General features: G+C 35.8%; 1 protein-coding gene across 1 annotated transcript; it reads left to right on the top strand.

Moving 5' to 3' along the window:
* Positions 1–16,888: 16,888 nt before the first annotated feature.
* LOC139872266 (uncharacterized) lies at positions 16,889–21,527 on the top strand. The gene is made up of 13 exons (XM_071860104.1): positions 16,889–17,289; positions 17,415–17,506; positions 17,597–17,616; positions 18,176–18,416; positions 18,499–18,594; positions 18,844–18,959; positions 19,040–19,120; positions 19,282–19,405; positions 19,490–19,539; positions 19,635–19,725; positions 19,933–19,968; positions 20,468–20,565; positions 21,086–21,527. Exons 1-13 carry the CDS (start codon positions 16,967–16,969, stop codon positions 21,200–21,202), a joined length of 1,485 nt encoding a protein of 494 aa, XP_071716205.1. The 5' UTR covers positions 16,889–16,966; the 3' UTR covers positions 21,203–21,527.
* The last annotated feature ends 208 nt before the right edge of the window (positions 21,528–21,735 follow it).

Below are 21,735 nucleotides of genomic sequence, written 5' to 3'. Positions count from 1 at the left end.
TGCTGATTCGTGTGCGGGTTCCCAAATGAACTTCTTCCCTTTGTGAGTCAGCGCGGTCAAACGATGCGCAATCAGAGAGAAACCTTCAATAAATCTTCGGTAGTAACCGGCGAGACCTAGAAATTGGCGGATGTGAGTCGGAGTAGTGGGAGTCTCCCACTTGCTGATAGCTTCAATCTTGGCGGGATCAACTTTGATACCCTGGTCGCTCACAACATGACCCAGAAATTGGACTTCCTTCAACCAAAATTCACACTTGGAGAATTTCGCATAAAGTTGCTCTTATCTCAAGAGTTCAAGTACTAATCGAAGATGTTGCTCATGCTCTTCTTCGCTCTTGGAGTAGATGAGGATATCATCTATGAAGACGATAACGAACTTATCCAGGTACGGCTTGCAGACACGATTCATGAGGTCCATGAACACGGCAGGTGCGTTGGTTAATCCGAATGGCATCACGAGAAACTCATAGTGACCATAACGGGTTCTGAATGCAGTCTTCATCACATCACTCACTTTTACCCTCAACTGGTGATAACCGGATCATAAATCGATCTTAGAGTAAACGCTCGATCCTTGTAGCTGATCGAAAAGATCGTCAATTCGGGGAAGAGGATACCGATTCTTGATCGTCAATTTGTTGAGTTCAAGGTAGTCGATGCACATGCGGAAGGATCCATCCTTCTTCTTCACAAATAAAATAGGTGCGCCCCAAGGCGGGAAACTTGGTTGGATAAATCCTCGATCTAACAGCTCTTGTAGTTGACTCTGTAATTCTTGCATCTCGGAAGGTGCGAGTCGATAAGGTGCGCGAGCTACAGGTGCAGCTCCTGGAACTAAATCAATCTGAAACTCTACTGCTCTCGGTGGTGGTAATCTAGGCAACTCTTCGGGAAAGACATTAGAAAAATCATTCACAATACGTACATCGTCCACACTCTTCACCTCGGTTTCTACCGTTTTCACATGTGCTAGGACAGCAAGACGTCCCTTCTTCATGATCTTTTGCACTTTCACGCAACTAATGAGGTTCAGCTTCGAGGTACATCTCTCTCCGTAAATAACCAGTGGCTCGCCCTCTCCGTGTGGTATACGAAGAGCTTTATCTCCACAGATAATATCAGCCTTTATCTTAGTCAACCAGTCCATACCGACAATAACATCAAAGCTTCCCAACTTAATGGTATCAAGTCAATTTCGAAATCTACACCAGCTATGTTGATAATAGCTCCTCGACTAATATGGTTAACTTTCTCAAGTTTTCCATTGGTGACCTCGACAAGCATACTCTCTTTTAACGGGACTAACGACCAATTAATCTTATCGCAAAAGTGTCTACATACATAACTTCTATCGGCACCAGTATCAAATAGGACAGAAGCTAATAAATTGTTGATAGTGAATATACATGTCACCAAGTCGGGGTTCTCTCGGGCGTCCCTTGCATTAACGTTGAAAGCTCTACCACGCGGTGGTCCGCCGTCTTTTCTTTTGTTGGGGCACGCATTTCTGAAATGGCCCGTCTGTCCGCATTCGTAGCACTTTTTAGGTCCATTGGTGTTCGGCTTCCCATTCAAAGTGGTGACCTTGCAGTCCTTCCCTATATGCCCAGTCTATTGGCACTTTTCACAAACAACGTTACAATACCCAGTATGGTGCTTGTAGCACCTCTTGCATTGTGGTAGGGTACCTTTGTAGTTGGGGTTTGAGTTGGTGTTCGGATTGGGGTTTCCACCGTTGTTGTTTCCTCTGAAACCCTCATGTCGTTTCACCGGGTTTTGATCATAGGTCCTTCCCCTGTTGTTATCCCATTTGCGCTTCTCACTACTACCCGCTTCAGACTTAGCCTTCTCCGGTTCATCGATGATAATTTGATTCATTAAAGTATGCGCCATGCGCATCGCTTTCGGGACATTGGGTGGCTTGGACGAGGTAACGTTTCCCTTAATGGACTTAGGAAGTCCCCACAAATATCTTTCCATACGCTTGAACTCCGAGGTAACCATGGTAGGACACATCAGGGCTAGTTCCAAATATCTACGATTGTAACCATCGAGGTCGTTCCCCACAACCTTTAACTGCATAAACTCAATCTCCATCTTCTGGATCTCGGTCCTAGGGCAATATTCCTCAATTAGGGCCCCTTTGAATTCCTCCCATGGGGTAGCAAATGCCTCATCAAGCTTGAGCCAACGTGTTTCACCATGTTAGTGCGCCGTCAGACAGAGTGCATGAAGCAAACTTGGTTTTATTCGCCTCAGAGCAGTTACTAACTCGAAACACATATTCTAATTTCTCGAACCATCTAGTGAGACCAACCGGCCCCTCTGTTCCACTGAAGTTGTGGGGTTTGCAGCTTTGGAACTCTTTGTAGGTGCACCCATTACGAATGGGCTGAATAACCGGTGGTGGTGGCGGTGGAGCTTGGAGGTTCCTTTCTGCTAAAGCTGCGGTGACTCGTTCATTGATCATATCCTCGATTTGGGCTGCGGTAGGTGTGGATCGTCCGTTGGCCATGGTGTTCTAAACACAAATTTTGACTCAAGTCAAAATCCAGTATTCAAATAGTAATAATACAGTATATGGTAACCAACATGGAATCAACACATCACATGTTTATTAAGTAATGCAACCAGGTACAAATACCACAGAATCATCATACAGTAACGTAAATAGAGCATCGTGCAAGAATTACATAACGCAAAGTTCCATTCATTAACAATAAGTTGCATACATCTGTATAGGTTCGTACAATACATAAGTAATACATAAAACTACAACTATATTACATAATGAAATCTACTACAAAAGTCCTATGGTGAAGGTGGGTGTAGGATGTCCAATACGTGGGACATCTGGTCCTCGAGCTCAGTTACCCGGGCACGGAGGATCTTCACTTCCCTCATCAGTTCCTCGACAGAAGGGGATGGTGGGGCAGGCAGTGCAGTCGGTACGGGTGGTGCTGGTGGAGCTGGTGGTGCAGACGGTCCGGCTCCAGAAGTAGAGGCTGCGAAGTGGTAAGGCTTACAGATGAAGGGATCAGTAGGATACGGTACAAGCCGCTTTCAAGCGGTAACCCTACGATGCCGACCATATGCGTCAGTGAATGCTCGACCTCCATTAATCCCTGGAATGATGGTACCATCGAAACGGTACCGCTTCTTCGGTGGGGTGGAGGGTGGCTGTACAGGTGCATCATCAGGGTCCTCCTTGTCGGAGTCATCGTCACTAGAGTCGTCTGTGGATGATTCGTCGGATGACGGGTCATCTGAATCGTGTGAAGGTGGCTCCACGGGTGGCTGTACTGGCTCTTCTCGGGCGGCCATCATCAGTCGGTATCTGAAAGGCAGGATCGGCACGAGATGTCCATCAGGAAGGCATCGGCACCAATGACGATACTGATTACGGAATGGACCTTCCCCAAATTCTGCGGGAATCACAACACCACCGGGATGGTGCTGTGGCTCCTGAGGTACAGGGGCAAGTGGAGCTGGAATCTCCGGGAGGTCCTGGGCTCCGTCTGCAGTACCCACTGGGGCAGGCGCATGACTACTAGCTCTGGAGGATGAAGCGCCTGGGTTACTAGAGTGTGTCGCCGACGGGATCGGGGAAGCGGCAACAGTGGCAGGTGAAGTGGCTGAAGTGTCTGAATCGCTGCCCAAAATGATAGCAGGTGGAATATCCGACATCTGAACAAGGAAAAATAAATTTTCCATGTCAGTAAGTCATAAAGCAAGCACGTATTAGGCCAAGTAACTACAACAGTCTAAATCATGTATAACAGTAAATAGCATGGCAATAATAACAAATCGTACCGAAATATCATGCAATCGAAAGCAAATAATAGCATGCAGTAGTGAAATCATGTAATAGCATACGGCATATAGCAGTAAAAGTAAGCAGCAGCATGCAGTAAGTTCAGCGGAAACAAGTAAACTAGAAAGTTGTAGATTAGTCCTATTAGTGAATCCTACTCAGGTCGGTCTTAGACTCACTAATGCAACCTAATTCCCTACAACTAATGCTCTGATATCAAATGTGATGCCCCGTACAAAACCATCGTGTACGAATCATCAACAACAGGATCATTACAAGGTCAAACACTATATGCTATTTCAAAATACGTTTGCATTCATCATAAAAGGTGACGTCATAACTAATGTCGAATGTTTTACATCAAAAGTATGCTTCAACGAACAGAAGCAAGGATAATAGTATGTGACCCATAGGTCGTTACAAATCATAGTTTCAAAAGTAAATATGTTAGAATGCAAGATAAATTATTTCATGCGGTGACATCTCTAGTAAAGCACAACGGAAGTCTACGAGGCATGACTAGTACACAGCAGAAGCTAGCAACCTTAAGCACATGAGAAAAACATGCTTAAAAACGTCAACACAAAGGTTGGTGAGCTATAGTTTAAGTATAACAGTAATGTAAGGTAGGCCATGAGATTTCAGTGCTTCAACAAGCATTTCAAAATAGTATGTAAAGTATATGCTTAACCGTGGGCACTTGGTAACTAACTTAACGTTTATAACCCCCTGAAAGTACACTTGGAGAGTGCGTGTGTTTATGAAGTATTAAACACCCGTTAAATGCTAGCGCTACTAGCCCGAGTGAGGATGTCAAACCCTATGGATCCATATCTAAGATTCGCGTTCACCGGTTCAAAAACCGATGACTAAACGTTACCGAGCTAAAGGGAATGTTTATGCCGTTGTATAACCCACACATATATAAAGTTTAAGTACTCGTGCCTAGTATGTAAAACGTAAAATGCGCATGTATTCTCAGTTCCCAAAATAGTTAAAGTAAAAAGGGATGTTATAACTCACAGTGGTAAAGTAGTGGGAAAGTCGAGTCGGGAAGTAAGCAACGGAAAGTCCTCAACCTAAGTCAATATTACTAAGTCAGTAAATCGTCCCAAAAGGTTTAAAAGTATGAAAATTAGGTCTTAAAGGTCATCATCATTCATCATCAAACAAAAGGTGTAAAGTAAGTTTCATTCTAGAAAAGAGTTTAAAACAAAGGCTGACTTAGGTCAGTCACCACGGCCTCTATACCTACTGAAATAAGGTGAGTCCAGTGGCCATGGCTCCGTATATGAGTCCTCTAATTGTGGTAAAAATTCCAGAAGCAAACTCGTCTTCGTTTGACCGTGGCGACGGTCTAAGTGCGAGTAGGTCAGAATTTTCAGCACAACGTTAAAAGGACATAGTGACGATCGGAGGGCCATAAATCCTAAAACCTAACTCGGATTAAGACGAGTCTGAAACGAAAAATTATCTACTCGAACAGAGATAACTGAAAATCAACTTTACAGTAGCCTAGGTATTTGGGTCTGTTCCAGAAAACAGTAAACAGTAGGTTCCGGTGGGTTCTTGGTGCTCGATGCTTATCACAGTTCTCATCCTTGATGCATATAGCTTCAAGTGTACAACTCGTAGATGTGTTTGCATAATATTAACCAAGGTTTGACCATCATAACACTTGTATAAGTCTAAGACATGTAGCACAACTCATTTATAGCTTGATGAACCAAAGTTACATCAAAATCTTAGATCCGACACATACATGAACTATAAAAGTAATATTGAACTACAAACTTGAAAGTAAACTAACTAATCAAGATCTTAAATTATAGAACATAGTTCTTAGTTAGATCTTGAAGATCCAAGACCCAAAATTCTATATCTAAAGTTATTAAGTTAAATCCTAAGTAATAACACATGAATCTTTACTTTAATGAAACCATAAGTTACAAAACTTAGATTTTCATCTTGTAAAGTGTATGTAAGCTTACAAGCTTTTGATTATGACAAAATATGTAGACCATAAGCTATAGAACTTAGACCCATCACAAGTATTTGAAGTTATAACTAGAAAGTTAAACCTCCATGTTCTTGAACTTATAAAGTTACTTTTAGTTCCAAGAAGTATGAGATCAAGATTAACTTGTAATACTTGACCATGTAACCAAAATCACGAATTAAAAAAGTGCAAGGATGAAGAAATAATTAAATCCACAAGTTAACAAGTTCATGGTTGTTCATACTTTAAAGATTCAAGCCAAAATCTTGATCTTTAAGAAAGTAAACTTTAAGTTTACAAACATGAATTCAAGTAATGATTTTTACAACACATGAACTTTAATCTTTAAACATTAAGCGTAGAACATAAACTAGGAAGTTTTGTTCTTGTATGTTCTTGTAAATACAAGATGAAATGAAGAATTAAACTAGGTAGTTTGATTCTTGTAACTAGTAAGTAACAACAACAATAACAAGTAAGTAAACATTAAGCAAGAACAAGTGATCAAATAACAAACAAAGAATGATGATGAAAGGTGTTTGGTTTGGTTTTACTAAAGAAAAAGAAAGAGAAGTAAGCTTGTTACTTACAAGACTTGAGAGAGAAATGAGAAGAAAAATGAAAGCAAGTTTGAAGTATGTGTTTGAAATGAGAGAATGCAAGTAAGAAGTAATAAAAAAAATGAAACAAAAACTCCCTCCACACCCTTTGTGGCTGACGGTTTGAAGGGAATCAAGAGGAAGAGGAAAGTCTACTAGTTCTTACATGTAATGGCTCAAAAAGATGGTTATTAGAGGTGTTTGCATGGGGACTAGGTGTAGGTATCATGTAACAAGTCTTTCCTCTAACTTAATCAATCTAGTTGTTACATAATGTAATACTTACATGAAAGATGGGCCAACTAATCCATTTAAGTGTGTAGGGTGGGCTTCTAAGCCCATGTAGAATTATAAAGCCCAAGTATGTATGTAAGTAACAAGTTAAATAAATAAGCCCAAGTAATTAACTAGTAACCATAGTTAATTAAAAAAATTATTAATAAAACTTAATCATGAATGTAAATAATATTCAAAATATTATTCGTATAATGTACGTGTGTCACAAAGACGATTCGGGCATTTAAAAGTCAAGCACGGTGTCAAGTAAATGTACTAAAATACATTCGTTAAAACACAAGTATTAATAATAAATATTAATAAATAAACGTTGGAAAATCCAGGGTCATTACATTTTAGCTCCGTTGAGTTGCGCGTTGGTAGTTAGTTCATGTCCCGGTTCCGGATTTTCGAACGTCCTTTCGTACGATTTAATATCTTGTACTTTGCATTTTGCGGCTTCTACTCTTGTAATTTTTAGACGTTTCTCATTAATAATTTGAACCTCTTGGATTGTACTTTTGTACTTTTTAGCGTTTTGGTCATTTGCGTCTTCAATTCATCGAATCTGTCTTTTGTCTTTACCTTTTATTATTTAAATGAATATGACTTGTAAATAGAAAAATAGCAACTAAAAGCTTGTCTTTCTTGAAGGATAATGCTATGAAATATGTGTTCGTTTTTAGTATTATCAGAAATCAAGCGAATCCAAAGCCTAAACTCAATAGTTTTTCGCAAAGAATCTGAATATAACATAATAATTAACATTTGAAAAACTTAATTTTTCTGGTCATGCAAAAACAAATTCATTTTTAAACCGTAGCGCATCAAACAATCAATATAACGGTTACAATTAACACGTACGCGTATAGACTTGAGCAATTGACAACAATACTATGAAACACCAATAAAAATCAGATTTTTATAATTAGGGTTCAGGTAAATATACCTTAGATCACAAAATTGTTTATACCAATGGATAGAGAATGATGAGATGAACGCAATTCGTGTAGAACACTTTAGCTAATTTTGAAAGATGAAGATATGGTGGTGATGGTGATGGTCGACGTGAGGGAGAGAGCAGGAGGAGGTGACTGCGTGATTTTTTTATTAGGGTTATATTAAACCCTAGTTTTACTAATTAGCACATAAGCCCCTCAGGTAGTAAAAAATTAAACATAAAAGGGGTGGGGAGGGGGTTTCGGCTGAATGGGCCCCATTGTAATGACCTGAGAATTTTCGACCAAATTTAAACTTGAATCTTATTTGATTTCGATACGATAAGCAAATTCTGTATTGTTGATGTTTCAAAAACTTTGGATTGTGTTCATGCAATCAATTACCCTCTGACTGTGCTCGACGATTCACGAACAATTATTTATGAATAAACTAGTTTATATATAAATCTAAGTATAAATAATAATGTGAAATTATAAAATAACCTTTAAGAATTGAACATGTAAAATAATATACAAGGTAATAAATTGATACTTAAAAATAAAACTATATATATAAGTGTATATAATTTTTGAAAATAATTAATATGATGTACTTCTGAATATATATATTTAAAAGTTTAACTATTATATGTAATTAAAACGAATTCATATATATAAATATATAAGATTGTTATATTATGATAAAATGAATAAATAATAATTATTCAATAAAAGTTATTATGTAATGTATTATATGATTACTAGATATTACATAGGTAATAATATATATAAAATTACAAGTTAATATATATATATATATATGAATAATATTATTACTTTCATTCTTAAAACGAATAATAATATCATGATTAATAATAATGAGATAAAAAAATGATAATTGATATATATAAATTGTTATATTATTATTATTAATATTATTAGTATTATTATAATTAGTATAGTTAGTATTATTATTATAATTTTCATTAATATTAATATTATCATTATTAATTTCATTAAGATTAATAGGAATTATTATTACAATTATTACTAATATTACTATAAATATTATTATAATTATTATCTGAATTATTATATTATTAATATAAATATAATTATTAGGTATTAATTCATTATTTATTTATATTAATTATTTAGAAACCGTATATATATAGAATTTATAAATCAATTTGGTTACAAGTCTTTTTCCTTCTGTTGTTGAATGATTAATTCGTACAACCACGATTTAATTCACTAGGATAATTCCAATTCAGTTAACAATCACATTTTACTTTTTATTTTTTTTATTTATTTTGCTGTCCTTGTTTGTCTGGGAAAATTATGTCGACACCATAAGTCTTTGGATAACGATCGATGAAGTTAAGATGTTAGGCAATTCATTCAACCTCTGAATACCTTTATCAATTACGAAATTTCTATATTCCTGTAAAGTAAAGAGAATTATTTATTTATTTATTTATTTTTTATTTTCCTTTCTTCCAGCTCGTTGCCTCTGTTTCATTTTATTTTTAACAAAACTCAAAATCGAAACAATTGTTAAAATCTAGAATTGCAGAGTTGTTAGGAACCTTTTATAGAAACTATCTGCAAAATCGTGTATTCCAATTCTTAAAATCGAGTATGAATTTTGAGGTCAATGTTATTTTACAAAAAAGTCAAACTCTGTGTTTATGAGGAAATTCGAAAGTGTTTTGATGATATAGGTTCAATTGATGGTTCATATAGTTTCTAACAATGATTTAGAACTTATGTTATTTAGGAATCTTTGTCTAAAACATTTTAAAATTCAAAATCAATTATCTTGTTCTTCATTTTTTTTTTACGAATAACAGACTGATATCTGTTCTTTTTTATTATTTTTTTACAATCACAACATTCAGTCGTTTATGTTTCAATTATGTATCTTAAATCAATCAAATAGTAAATGGTTAGTGACGATTTGGTTTCTGGTCGATTTCAAATTGAAGAAGTTGAAGAAGATGATAACTGTAAAAAATAAGGTTAAATATAATTAAGTTTGAACATAAATCAGAAAGACAACAAGCAGTTGAGTGGTTGGGTGCTAATTCAGGTTAACGAGTGGTCGCGGGTTCGAATCCCGGCAGTGGCACTTCTTTTTGATCATTTCTTCAAAGGTTGTAACCATTTACTAATATTATTATTATTATTATTATTATTATTATTATTATTATTATTATTATTATTATTATTATTATTATTATTATTATTGTGATTGTGATTATAATTATTATTATTATTATTATTATTAATGATATGAGAATTATTATTATTAGTAATATCATTTTTATTATGATTAGGGTTATTAAAATTGTTGTTATCTTAAAACTTATTATCATTATTAAGAATTATTTTAGTTATGATGTAAATTATTGTTATTATTACAAATATTAATTATACAACTATTATTATCACTAATATAACTAATATTACTAATATTATTGTTATTACTAAGTATCATTTTATAGATATCAGTATTAATACTATCATTATTACTAAAGGTACTATTATTTTAAACTTATCATTTTTATTAAAATTAGTATTATCATTATTATTATAAATATTACAAAGTATCATTATTATCAATACTGGTAATAGAATTATCGTCTAAACATCATTATTAGTATTATTACTAATACTAATACGATCACTAAAAATTACTATTAAAACTATAATTATTATTAACATTACAAATATTCTTATTATTAGTATAAGAATCGTTATAATGATTATTAACAAAAGTATTTTTTTTAAGATTACCATCAATAATAAGATTGTTATAATTATTATTATTATCAAGTAATAAGTATTAATATCAAAAATATAATTAATACATATAACATAACGAAAATTAATATTTTTATATAACAAATTGAATATAAGAAACGTATATACACAATATTAAAATAAAAGGGATATAACTAATAAATTTATATATATATATATATATATATATATATATATATATATATATATATATATATATATATATATATATATATATATATATATATATATATATATTTGTTCGATTACAACTATGTATATTAATAAATATACAAATGATATAGGTTCGTGAATCCGAGGCCAACCCTGCATTGTTCAGTATAGTCATATGTATTTTTACTACAAAATACATTAGGTGAGTTTCATTACTCCATTTTTAAATGCTTTTGCAATATATATATATTTTTGGGACTGAGAATACATGCGCTTTTATAAATATTTTACGAAATAGACATAAGTAATTGAAACTACATTATATGGGTGAATGATCGAAGCCGAATATGCCCCTTTTACTTGGTAGCCTAAGAATTAGTAAACCGGTCTACTAATTGACACGAATCCTAAAGATAGATCTATTGGGCCTAACAAACCCCATCCAAAGTACCGGATGCTTTAGTACTTCGATTTCGTTTTTATCATGTCCGAAGGATTTCCCGGAATGATAGGGGATATTCTTATATGCATCTTGTTAATGTCGGTTACCAGGTGTTCACCATATGAATGATTATTTTTGTCTCTATGCATGAGACGTATATTTTTGAGAAATGGAAATCTTGTGGTCTATTAAAAGGATGGAAATGATTATTTATGTTAAACTAATGAACTCACCAATCTTTTGGTTGACACTTTAAAGCATGTTTATTCTCAGGTATGAAAGAAATCTTCCGCTGTGCATTTGCTCATATTACATGGAGTCGTTCATGGCATATAGAGGTCAGAACCTCGCAATGGGACCAACTGTTGAAGACTTCGTCCAAATGGATTAGGGCGGGTCACTACACCCATGGGGTACTCCCGGGCTCGTGTTGTCCAATTCCTTGTACTCGTGGTCCGTTTCAAGTGTCGTTTAGTCGTACCGAAGGCCCGGAACGCTACACCGATCGTTAAAACGCAACCAAACGTTAATTTATTAAAAACCCACTAAATTAAATATTTTTAAAATGTTAATAACTATTAAAATAATTATTAAAATAAACCCGAGCGTTTCGTTGCTCAAAAAGCAGTTATCAAAATCGTATCGTTTTAATCGTATTTCATCACCCGAAATATTTATTTGAATTAATATCAAACCATATTAATTATTATAACCCTCCAAAGATCAAGTACGCATTTATTACACGTAAACGCACAAAAGTTAAATAATCACCGTTAAATAAACTAACGGAAGGTTAACGGAAGTAACGAAAAAAGCAGGGTTGTTACACGCTTAGCGACCGAACACCAAAGCCCATACTCATGGCTTGGTAGAAACATTTCCCAACACTAAGGAATGCTTGGTTGCACCAAATCTTATGCCCTTCATCCGTCAATCAAAACGTCACCGTAGGGTAATTTCATTAGGAACGTCACCCATAACAATACTATGCACAACACAAGGCATTTAACAAACCCGAACTCAATCGGCACATAATAAATAATCAAAGGACATATTTATTAAAACGAAAAGTACCTTAACGTCTTCTCGTCACACCCTTCCCTGCTAACTCGGGACACTCCGACCTACGATGTCCTTCCTCTTGGCAATTGAAGCACACCGTGCCATCACCCTTTGGCACCGAACATTCCCAAGACTTGTGACCCCTCACGCCACAATTGTAACATCTAGACGTACTAGAATCCGATATACTCGTCCGTGTACCACCCGTGCTCACACTTGCACCCTTACTTGGAGCACCATACGAAACAACCCTTCTCTTACTTGAAGGTTCACCCATCTTTGATCGCGAATACGACTCGAAACCCTTAGCCACCGCGAATAACTCCGCAAACGACTTCGCGTAACCCCGGCTAATTTTATTCTTCAAGTCATCATTCAAAGTCCTATAGAAATCTTCCATCAACAAATGATCATTCCCCATATACTCCGGGCAAAAACAAGCCTTCGCCATAAAGGTCGTCTTGAGAGTAATTAAATCCATAGAACCCTGTAGCAAATTTCGCAACTCATTACGCAATTCTGACAAATCGGTTGAAGTCCGGAATTCCTTGTAGAATTCCTTCTAAAAATCGTCCCATGATAACGCCATAAACGGTTCACCACCGACAAGATCAATCTTACCATCCAACCAATCCTTCGCCCTACCTCGCAACAAACTAGTAGCGAGTCTCGTTTTTTTCTCGGGAGGGCATTCAATAGTGCGAAAACACCCTTCGACATCTGAGATCCATGTTGTGCTAACCAAAGGATCCGGTTTTCCTTCATACATCTGGGGTTTAGTCCTCATGAAGCTCTTAAGACAACGCTCCATTTCACCGCTACTTTGAAGTTCGGAATACTTCCTATCCATTTCTTCTCGAAACGCACCCATTTGCTCCACAACGGCAGCCGCAACTCTAGCGTTAAACTCAACGTCATTCGTCTCGATCTCGTTTCGCTTCGTCATTCTAAAGAATGCAAAACGATTAGTCCACGAACGTATAAAACCACAAGAACAACACCGCCCCGTCTTGCTAAACACTCGTCGTACATCACTTGTTAGACACGATTTGCGCCCGTAATAAGGTTTGCAAGTCCTTATTACGCACACACGTCGTAACAATTCGTTAGTACAACGACCGCCTCGCTCGATGATATAACCAACACAACGAAAATTCTACGCGATATAAACACACACAAGAAAATAGCATCACAACACGAGCCACAATCCTAGTTAGTTCACATACACGCTAAGGCACTATCCAAGTTCCCGTCCGACCCGTTCACCTACAAGTCCCGCAACAAATAAGCACACACAAAAGTCTAAGTCTAGGCATATATCTCAAGTCGCCTAAATTCCTTAGACCATGCTCTGATACCACTTGTAACAACCCCACCCGTATTTAAACCGGCCCGTAATTTTTTTCTTAAATACATTAATATTTAGGTCCCATTTATGTTTCCAAAAACATCTTTAACACAATAATAAGTTCAATACGCTTTAAAACATTTAGTACATCGTTTAAATATCTGAACGGGCAAACACGACCCGACTATTTTAATTTCCAACAAAACTGAGCATGGTGATTGGGGATACGCTACCCAATCCTAATCAATACAAAAGCACGTCTTCTAAAGCAATCTACGCGAGTCCACTAGTTCTCACGCTTACCCGTGTCACCGCCTCCATGCAAATCTATAAAAATTTAAACAACGAGAGGGTAAGCTAACGCTTAGTGAGTGAGAATATACTACATACATATATATGCATAAAATGGACACGCCACACAAGTAATCAAATAACGCATACCGGAGCATCCAAGCATAAAGGCATGCTAAGCTAAGCATACCGTACGATTACTAAGCAACAAGCTAAAATAAAAACAAATAAGTACACCAACAACGATGTGTATAACGCCAATAAGCTACACCCTGAGGGTTCGCTACATCACAACAATACGACAATATATATAAAACAATATATAAACGTCCAAGGTTAACCCCTTAACCCAATACCAAAATCGACTACCAATTACCAAAATGACGATAGGCCGAACTACACGAGCCTTAGTAAATCCGCATCCACACGAGACTACTATCTTCAATCACACAATAACATCGAGGTTGGCCGAACTACACGAGCCTTAGTAATCCGCAACCACACGAGATCACTACCTCAATAAGATGACCGAACTTCACGCGTCATCGTGAATCCGCATCCACACGTGACTCACTTCTCCTATCAACCCTTCGCCATTGGGGTTATCCAATTCACAACTCAATACTAACCCTTCGCCATTGGGGTTATGTAATCCACATCACAAGTACATGTGATAACGTACACACAAAGTGTGCACCTCGCCAAAGGTGGTCAACCAAAACGCACAACCGTGCCAATTGGACCCATACACAAGTCCATCAAATCCACCTATATGTGAAGTGAGCTCTATAGCCGAGAATCACTTCACCCGACCCGCAACCCATCCTACACATACATATACACATAGGATATTAACACTCACCTTGTCACCTTGATGAATGCCACCCAAAAATCCGTAACCGCCAATGGAAAGTACCTATTCCATTCATCACATAACAAGTAACACAATTAGGGTGGATATACCAATCAACCCAAATTAACAACTAGTGCAATTTCGACCCAAATGCACTTCCAAGCACAAAACGTGCCCAAACTAACCAATAGCCACTAACACTAGTGACAATGGTCCTAATATGCCAATTAAACCCAATTATAAGTGTTAAACACTTATCATCCTCAAAATAGCCCATAAACCCTAATTTTGACTCTATTCAAAATTAGTCAACCACATGAACCCTAAAGGCTTCCAACACTTCAATAATTACTAAATACTAGTGATTGCACCCATTTGCAAGTCTTACAAGCTTACACTTGCTCACCAAACCCAAAACCCGCCAATATCAACAACAAACCCGAATCTTGGTGTTAATCTTCAATTAACAACTAATGGGGTTTCATTTATAAACATACAATCAAAAGCCCCAAATTTAGATGATGAACACGAAAATGAAATTCGAAGTTAGAGCTTACCGTTAGTATCACCTTGTAGCTAAGAACGACGAGAACAAACTTGTCTCTTACACTTTCGATCAAAACCGCTTCTTCCTTCCCAAATCTCACTTTGAATCAAATGGGGTTTTGAAGTTTGAGAGAAAAATAGGAAAGAAAAGGAAAAATAAATGAAGAAATGAAATGAATGGATGAGATTAAGACCTCAAATCTGGCTCACACGCAAAAGACCAAAATGCCCTTGAACCTCATTTAAAATTACAAAAACCTGATACCAGTCCGCCCAGAACGCCTCGCCGCGGCCCCAATCCTCGCGCCGCGACATTTAACGTGATTTGATGCCTGCCTTACCATGTCTCCTGATTCTGATTTGTTTGGTTTGTCGCGCCGCGACACCCTTCTCCGCGCTGCAACATATGACGCGGTCTGATCATTTTCTCGCGTACAAGAACTTTACCACACGAATACGCCTCGAATCCTTCATACACTAGTCGTACATACACGATACACCTATATATCTTATACGAGGAAAACAGGGTGTTACAACTCTCCCCCACTTAGATTCGATCACGTCCTCGTGATCCTAGTCACTTAATCAATCCGAACTAACGCTATGGTTCTCAAATAAACGTTTCAATCCGACTTCCAACACATTTCTCATTAACCCTGAAGATTAATCCATTACAAAATACACACTTGCACGCACCTCGAGACGTGCAACACATACGACATACGAAACTTATAACGATCACTGAGAATACGCGAGACCGCCACGTATTCTTCCAACTCCTCTAGGCAATTCTTCTCAAAGAGTTACCCTTAACAACTAAATCGTCACCCGTGATTTATTAAAATCCACAAATTCGAGAACCAAAACTTGCTCAATCCCTCGCATCAGGAAAAACTCATTCAATCTTGAACCGAGATATCAACCCTCTAGCGTACCATTACCAAGTACAATGCTAAAGTATCCACATACCAAAATAAGGTCAACCATCTAAACCGAATGAAGACCAAACGAAAGTGAATCCTTACTAATTTGATACCGTAATCGTCTATTCATATTCAATACCCACAACATGTTGCCTTTAATTGGTAATTTTCATCTATGTATAATCTTGTTGTCTTAAAATATACGAGTAATGTATTACGGCGTACTTGTTTAGGAGGGGGTCTTTTTTCTTAACTCGTACAGGGTATAAGATTGTATAGGATTATGAAATCTATTTCTAGGAAAAAAACCAATAAAAAGAAGATAATATTATTAACAATCTCTACTATCGTTTCTACTAATATATAAAGAGGTATACATGTAATCGCTATGAAATTATCAAATCCACCGAAGCTAGGCAGTGATTATATATTATATACGATCCTTGTTATTAAATGAACCTTGCCAATAATCTAGCTAAGTGAATAAATCGTCTATTGAGGAGCAAGAAGGATACACAATGTTTAACCGCCTACTTAAAAAAGACAAAATTGACCTCCCTACACGAGAGTTGATGAAAAAGTTCTGGTTTTCTTCTAATCAAAAAGTCGATGCTAAAAAATTAACTAATAGTAATAGGTTGAAATTTTATAGTAGATAAGGTTTTTACTGGCTTTTTGTTAACGATTAAATTTTTTTACTATGTATCCTAACTATAGTCGTTAACGTCGCTAGAAAATTATTTTAGAAAATCGTTGTTTATTTTAGTACTTCTTAAATAATAAAAAAAATTCCAAAGTTGTTTTGAAAAGTCAACATTGAGAGTTGAAGCAATCTGTAAGACAAATCACATAAAAGTTAAACATGTTTGATTTCAATCAAAAACCGGTTCAGACATGATGAGTAGTTTTTTCAAAGAATTAATTAACAATCTCAACTCAATTTTTTCTGATACTGTTTCACCATCTAATTACAATACCTCAATTCAAAACCCTAATTTATCATCTAATCGATCACACACAAACATGGAAGGCGTAGAGAATGAACGTGCTGCGTATAAATTAAAAGGTTACTTTGATCTTGCAAAAGAAGAAATTGATAAAGCAGTTAGGGCTGAAGAATGGGGTTTAATTGATGATGCTATTTTACATTATCATAATTCGCAACGTATTTTAAGTGAAGCAATTGGTACACCTGTTCCTTCATATATTAGTTCTAGGTAATTGAATTTCCATTTATCTTAACTTTATTTTGTTATAGCTGTAATTTGATTTAAATTATTTATTTATTTTTAAGAATTTAGAACAATAGTGATCAAGTTTTTATTCCTAACTTCATCAACAGAGAACAAGAGAAGGTGAAATCGTATCGTCAAAAGATATCGAAATGGCAGGGTCAAGTTTCTGAGAGACTGTTAACATTAAATCGACGATCAGGTTTTAAATTTTAATGCTTTTTTTAAATAATTATTATTACATTCTTTTGATTTGTTATTGATTTTTTTGTTTAACTTGCTTATGCTGCAGGTGGTACATCACTAAACAAGGTATGCTAAATAAAGTGTACGTTTATGTGTATCATTTTATTTCAATGTTTGCAACATGCTTAGTATCAATGAGATTCCTAATTTGAGCTTTTCCCGTTTTGGCTTTCTATTACCATTGCAGGCTTGCCTCAGTGGTATCCCCACGCCTTGTGTGTGGGGCTTGGGTTTAGGTCATGGGTTTGAGCCTTGCTCTGCCCATCCTATTTAATCAATCTGCATGAAATATGGAAATATGGAGCTCCAGATTGACCCTAGGGGGTTTTTTCTCCCGGATCCATCCAGGATTCAATCTCGGTCCGCCTGCCCCTCGGGATGGTTTAAGGATCGGGTTCCCGCAATACGATTCGGGTTTCCTCCCGAAAGCGCGTGACATATGATCACGAAGGTGGTTAAGTCCCCTCTGGGTGATGCCGACAACTTGCCTTTAAAAAAAAAACATATTTTTTTTACACTTAAACTTTTATTTATACGTTTTTAAAAATCTCTATGTTAAAGTTTCTTATTTATAAGGTTGTGTGCAGTCAGAGATGCTATATTTGTTTATGTATCATTTATACAGAACCTATCACCTCGGTTACAAACTACTACGGTGTCTCCATCGAATTCTAATGCTACAAAAGTGGTGTCACAAAAGGCATCTGGTCCTAGTTTACGCGGTGCAATGACACGGACTCAGAGTAGTAGAACAATGAACTCGAAGCCTGTTCCAGAATCTAATGATGGTCTTGATCCAAAATTGGTTGAGATGATAAATTCTGTTATTGTAGATAGAAGTCCATCTGTTAGATGGGAAGATATTGGTTAGATACTACCACATTATTACTTTATAAATATAAGATTCTTTTATAAGTTTATAAAACTAATAACCGTTTGTGGTTGCAGCTGGTCTTGAACAAGCTAAACAAGCTCTAATGGAAATGGTAATTCTTCCAACTAAAAGAAAAGACCTATTTACAGGCCTACGTAGACCAGCTAAAGGTATATTTTCGAACAGTATACTTTCATAATTCAAATTATTATTTGTCTTAATTAACTAAACTTTTGATATCTTTATTAATCTCCTGGTAATGCATTTATTAACCAGAACTGAAGAATAAACATATTTACATTAGTAAGAAAGAATCAGCTTATGTTATAATATAGTTCGGAGTTGCAGTCAAAATATATTTACATTGAAGGTAGGTCAAAGATCTTATTTATTTATTTTTTTTACTTATTTTCTTTTAGGATTGCTTCTCTTCGGTCCGCCTGGCACTGGTAAGACGATGCTTGCTAAGGCAGTTGCTTCCGAATCACAAGCAACTTTTTTCAGCATCTCTGCCTCATCTTTAACATCGAAGTGGGTATGTCTTATTAGGTTCCTGTTTTTCACATAAATATGTCAATATATATTTTCATTTGCATATATTCGTTTTCGAAACAGGTGGGAGAGGGCGAAAAACTTGTACGGACCCTCTTTGCAGTTGCTGTTTCTCGACAGCCTTCTGTAATTTTCATGGATGAAGTATGTTACTTGTTTGTGTTATGGATATGAATACAGAATACATAATTGCATAATGATTTAGTTTTTTAAATGAGAAGTGCTCTAGGTGTTGTGCCTAGCTAAAACTTATGATTGGACTTGTGTTAGCTTCTAATTGGTTTGCTTAATTTTACGTTGTATAGATTGATAGTGTTATGTCAGCTAGAACGTCTAGTGAACATGATGCTAGCAGACGATTAAAGTCAGAGTTCCTAGTCCAGTTTGATGGGGTCACCTCAAATTCGGATGATTTAGTCATTGTTATCGGTAAACTTTGTAAAATATTATAATAATTTTGACCCTCATTGTTATCTACTTACTATCTAATGTTGTGTCCAATTATTCATGCAGGTGCAACAAATAAGCCACAAGAGTTAGATGATGCCGTCCTTAGGAGATTGGTGAGTTTGCTGGTTTAGAATTTTTTTAAATTGTGACCATTTCAGTTATTTGCATCAACATGTGGTCTAATAATATAGGTGAACTTGTGTATCAGGTGAAAAGAATATACATTCCCTTGCCAGATGTTAATGTTCGTAGAAGTCTCCTAAAGCACAAGCTCAAGGGACAAGCATATTCTTTACCGAGTGAGAATTTGTTTTTTTATGTAACACAATTTTGTTAATAATTTGTGTTTGCTTTTATTGGCGGATTCGTTGTTGTTTGATCGGTGCAAGTAAATTAGTTTGCATTAGATGAGCTTAAGACCATATGGCTAATTATTTATCCTTCTAATAGTGTTTTTTTATTTTTATTTTTTTTTTTACTATTTTGTTCTTTCTTTTTTTGCACAGGTGGGGAGCTGGAAAGACTTGTGAAAGACACCGAGGGTAAGATAGTCTTTCACTACTGTTTCTAGAAAAACGTTTCAAGTACCGGAGTCATTATTATTATAGTTTTGGCATGACCAACTTAACCTTATTATTTGATTCTTCTTTGGTTAATATGTTTGTATTATTTTTTATCGGGATGTTAGGGAGGCTCGCTTAGAGATAGTTTTTTGTTTAGTTGATTGCTTTATAGGCGCGAGCTTCCCCGTTTCCCTCTTATCCTTTTGTTTTCTCTGTTGAGGGCGTTTTCCTTTGGAAAACGAACTCGTTTCTATATGAGTATTCGTTTTTTCGCCAAAAAAAAAAAAAAAAAAAAAAAAAAAAAAACTTAACCTTATGATTACTCGCCTGCTACCATGTCCATTTTGTCATCTCTACCTCAAATATTTGTCCCAAGTTTGTCTTACATCAGAACGAAGTGCCCTAATTTAAGTAGTCATCACTTTTTTAATGAAACAATTAGTCATTTTTAAATCTGATGATGATGATGATGATGTAGGATATTCTGGAAGCGATCTGCAAGCTTTGTGTGAGGAAGCAGCAATGATGCCTATAAGAGAACTTGGTTCCAACATTCTCACTGTCAAAGCTGATCAGGCAAGTATGCTTTTAAAAGTTACCCCAATTATTTCTATAGCCCCATTGTTGTAAAAAACCCCTGATTACTCCCGGATTACTCTGTTTATGAACAGGCCGATCCGATTCATCAAATCCGTTTAATTAATCGGTCAACATCGGTAAATGGGTCAAAATCGGATTCGTTGGTCAAAATTGGTCAACATTTCAAAATCTATGTTAACTAGATTCTAAAAGTTTTTGAACGAATGAATGATTATGTTTATGTTTTTAGACAGTTATAAGTTTGAGTTTAAGTTTATGTTTGTTGTTTTCTTCTATATTTACACATATAGTTTTGAAACAAATCCAATTCGATTAATCCCCAAATTGCCATTTACTCTCTTCAAAGTCCCGCAAGTAAGTTTTGCAAGCTTGTGTAGCCCATAAGTATCAACAAATTTCATTGTCGCCCTAGCACACAAGAGAGCTTTTTTATCTGATCCTAAATGCCAATACCTTATCACGTTTCATATGTTTGTACTATTTACACGTGTATCAGGTGCGGCGATTAACATATGGAGATTTCAAGAAAGCGATGACTGTAATTCGACCAAGCTATGTAAAAAGCAAGTGGGAAGAGCTTGAGCAGTGGAACAAAGAGTTTGGGTCCAACTAATACTAGTAGATAAAATATTGTGTTCAGCACTTCAGCTACATAAAGCAAGATCAAATCTGTAATTAAATAGTAGCTAAATGAGCATGCTGTTTTGGGGGACAAATTTGAGTGTCTCGGATGAAAGTACAACTTTTGTGCATGATGTTGAAGTCCCTAGAGTATGTTATGAATTGGGTGGCTCCCCAAAAGTTGTTTCATTTTGGAATACTTGTAAAACATGTATAGAAAATGTATGGGATGCCTATTGAAATTGGGGTATAGAAATATATTCTCTTACCTGAATTGATATAGAAAATACTGGTGGGGTCCACTCGAGGTTTTTTTTTCTTTTCTTTTTCCGTGCTATTTGATTTTTTTTTCCTTTTACACTTTTACTCTATATATACAAACACATACTACACAAGCATAATTACACACTCATACTACACTTTCAATTTTTATTCTATATCAAACACTCTCAACCTTCAATTCATATTTTCACAAACAAAAAAAAAAAAAAAAAAAAAAAAAATTCAATTGGCTTTGGAAGATTT

The sequence above is a fragment of the Rutidosis leptorrhynchoides genome, chromosome 10, assembly GCF_046630445.1.
Source record: "Rutidosis leptorrhynchoides isolate AG116_Rl617_1_P2 chromosome 10, CSIRO_AGI_Rlap_v1, whole genome shotgun sequence".
NCBI classification, from domain to species: domain Eukaryota; kingdom Viridiplantae; phylum Streptophyta; class Magnoliopsida; order Asterales; family Asteraceae; genus Rutidosis; species Rutidosis leptorrhynchoides.
Note: the sequence above shows the minus strand (reverse complement) of the source record. Positions and strands in the feature narration are given on the sequence as shown.